The 2,970-nt window shown below is 48.9% G+C and overlaps 1 protein-coding gene across 1 annotated transcript; it reads left to right on the forward strand.

Moving 5' to 3' along the window:
- The first annotated feature begins 405 nt into the window (after positions 1-405).
- LOC110288188 (mast cell protease-like protein) lies at positions 406-2,743 on the forward strand. The gene is made up of 5 exons (XM_021154608.1): positions 406-460; positions 957-1,107; positions 1,619-1,754; positions 1,950-2,204; positions 2,600-2,743. Exons 1-5 carry the CDS (start codon positions 406-408, stop codon positions 2,741-2,743), a joined length of 741 nt encoding a protein of 246 aa, XP_021010267.1.
- Positions 2,744-2,970: the final 227 nt, after the last annotated feature.

Genomic DNA, 2,970 nt, shown 5'->3' on the forward strand with positions numbered 1-2,970 from the left:
ATGCTCATACACTATGGATGCCTGTGTTTGTGCTTCAGCAGCAGAGATGAGACTTTACACATATGCAGCATGGGTCTCAAAGCTGACAATAATACCTGGATGCTTAGAACAGTTCCATGATCCCTGATCAAGGTCCAACTCCTTTTGTGTTGCTGTCCTGCTTCCTGGGAGCCACTTTGAAGGATGCAGTCACCATGTCATTGTGGGATCCAGGAGTGTCAAGACCTAGCCACAGACTCAGCACCACCAGAGGGCAGAGTCATGAGAATTTCTGATAAGGAAACAAAGCTTGTCCAAGCCAGATCTGTGGTTCCCAGCCCTGCCTTTCTCCCACATTGGATCTATAAAAGCAGGAACCAGGACAGCAACACCCTAGAAGCTCGCCAAGGCCTCAACACTGGCAAAATGCGGACCCTGCTATTCCTGATGGCACTTCTCTTACCTTCTGCGGCTGGAGCTGGTGAGTTTGTCTTCGTCTCCCTAACCTCTGAGTTTTCAGAAACCGGCCTTCATCTCTTAGCTTTGGTAACAGAGACCCTAACATGAGTCAGGATCTTAACCTAACATAGTCCAGGGGAAATCTGTAGGTCAAGAATGAAAAACTAATTCCCCTTCATCAAATTACTCTCTGTTCTGATGGGCAGCTCTTCTGTGGCCTTCCCTTAGTGTTGAGGAAGACAGGATGAGGGTGTGGAGAAACGCCTAATGGAATGGAAACCCAGAAATATGAATGGGCATTGTGTTCTGAATGAAGGATGATGGTGGACAGGGAGGACTGGGGAGGAAAGATCAACAGGAGAGAAAAAAACCAAAGGACATGTGGAGGAGCCTGAGCCCCATGTGAGGTGGGGTGAGCTTGGAGCAGTTGCTGGGCCTTAGCCCTATCTTTCCCTGACAGTGCTGTGTTGGGGTGTTCCACAAGTTTGTGACTAGGGACTGGGGGTTCTGTGTTTCAGAGGAGATTATTGGTGGTGTTGAGTGTGAACCACACTCCCGACCTTACATGGCCTATGTGAATACCTTCAGTAAGAAAGGTTATGTGGCAATCTGTGGTGGGTTTCTCATAACGCCCCAATTTGTGATGACTGCTGCACACTGCAGAGGAAGGTAAGAGGCTTCTCTTCCTGTGAGGAAATGCAGGAGCCAGAGTCCCAGAGCAGCAGAGGCCTGAGGAAGTTTCAAGATGGGCTCTCCTTACACAGAGAGGAAAAGGGAGCACAGGGCCACACACTGGGCCATCTCATGTGTGGTGTTCATTTTCAGAGGTCAGAGCTTTACCAGGGCTCTAGTCAGGAGGAAAACTACAGCTCTGGCTTGTCCTGGTGTCAGCAGAGCTCAGACAAAGGCTGGAGTGTAAGTCAATGCAGAGTGCCCATCAGCCATGGCCAAACCATGGTTTCAATCCAAGTACTGGGGGTTGGGAGTGGGGAGAATTTTCTGTCCTGTGTTTCCCTGAGCCACGTCCTTCTGGCAAGGCTGTGGTCCTGGGAGCTCCATCTCAAGACTCTCTAGGGGCTCTGCCCTGGGATAGAGAAGAAAGACGCTGGTGCCCCTCTCATTGGAAGGAATCCTACCCCCAAGACCAACTCTTTTCACTGCTGCGTTTCTCTTTCAACAGAAGAATGACTGTCACCCTTGGAGCTCATAATGTGAGAAAGAGAGAATGCACACAGCAGAAGATAAAAGTTGAAAAATACATCTTGCCTCCAAATTACAATGTATCTTCCAAGTCCAATGACATCGTACTACTGAAGGTGCCCTTATTTCTCTTACCCATCTCAAGTCTTCCATCCTTAACTCTCCACCTGGCTCAGACCTTCTAAATTCTCTCTTGTCCATTTCCTTAGAACTTAACCTCTGAATTCTATGTTGTTGCTGCCCCAATGGGAAAGAACCCATGGCCAAGCATCCTTTTTTGGTTTGACTTCTTTTCTCTCTTCCTTCATCAGCTTAAAAAGCAAGCTAACTTGACTTCTGCTGTGGATGTAGTTCCCCTGCCTGGCCACTCTGATTTTGCCAAGCCTGGGACGATGTGCTGGGCAGCTGGTTGGGGGCGAACTGGAGTGAAAAAACGTATCTCACGTACCCTGAGAGAGGTAGAACTGAGAATCATGGGGAAAAAGGCCTGTAAAGCATATAGGCGTTACAAGGATAGCCTCCAGATCTGCGTGGGCAGTCCCAGAAAACTGGCATCAGTATACATGGTGAGTACACACCTGCTTTTCCTCCCTTCATCAGGCAACAGCATCAGAGGAGGAAGTGTGCCGAGCATTTCTCCATGGCAGTAACCAATGCCTGTGTTCTTAGGCTGCTATCCCTTAGGGAACTGAAATTATCCCTCTTGTTCCCATCTGCCTATGCCAAAGCCCTTCCTTAGCCTTCCCATGAAGCTCCAGAATAGAAATGAAGGGAACAAGGGAAACAGTCTCAACACTGGGACCAAGCTAGAGGGAGCAAAATCAATCATTAAATTCCTAACTTAAAACCCGAAGGGAGCCTGGAACCCTTACTACCCTATGGAGTTAGCTATGATTGGGGGGGGGGTCTGTAGTTGGGGGAAGGTGATCTATGCTCATAGTCTGATTTTTCTCACCTACAGGGAGACTCTGGAGGACCTCTAGTGTGTGCTGGGGTGGCCCATGGTATTGTATCTTATGGACGCGGAGATGCAAAGCCCCCTGCAGTCTTCACTCGAATTTCCCCACATGTGTCCTGGATTAACAGAGTCATAAAGGGCAAGTAGTGAAAAGCCTGACCTGTGTGTGTCAGAGTCTTCAAGCCAGAGCTCTTCTGATAACCCTTGGGTTCAACAAAGCATGTGTCCATCCTGTCACCTGCTACCCTCAGCATGTCCCCCGCCTGACCCCAGTCTGCTTCCAGCGTGTCCCCAAGATGATCTGAAAAATAAAGTCTGAGATGATGGACTGTTCCCTGTAATGCACCTCAGTAAAGACCTAACCTTCAGCAGCT

This window comes from Mus caroli, unplaced genomic scaffold (assembly GCF_900094665.2).
Source record: "Mus caroli unplaced genomic scaffold, CAROLI_EIJ_v1.1 scaffold_23242_1, whole genome shotgun sequence".
NCBI classification, from domain to species: domain Eukaryota; kingdom Metazoa; phylum Chordata; class Mammalia; order Rodentia; family Muridae; genus Mus; species Mus caroli.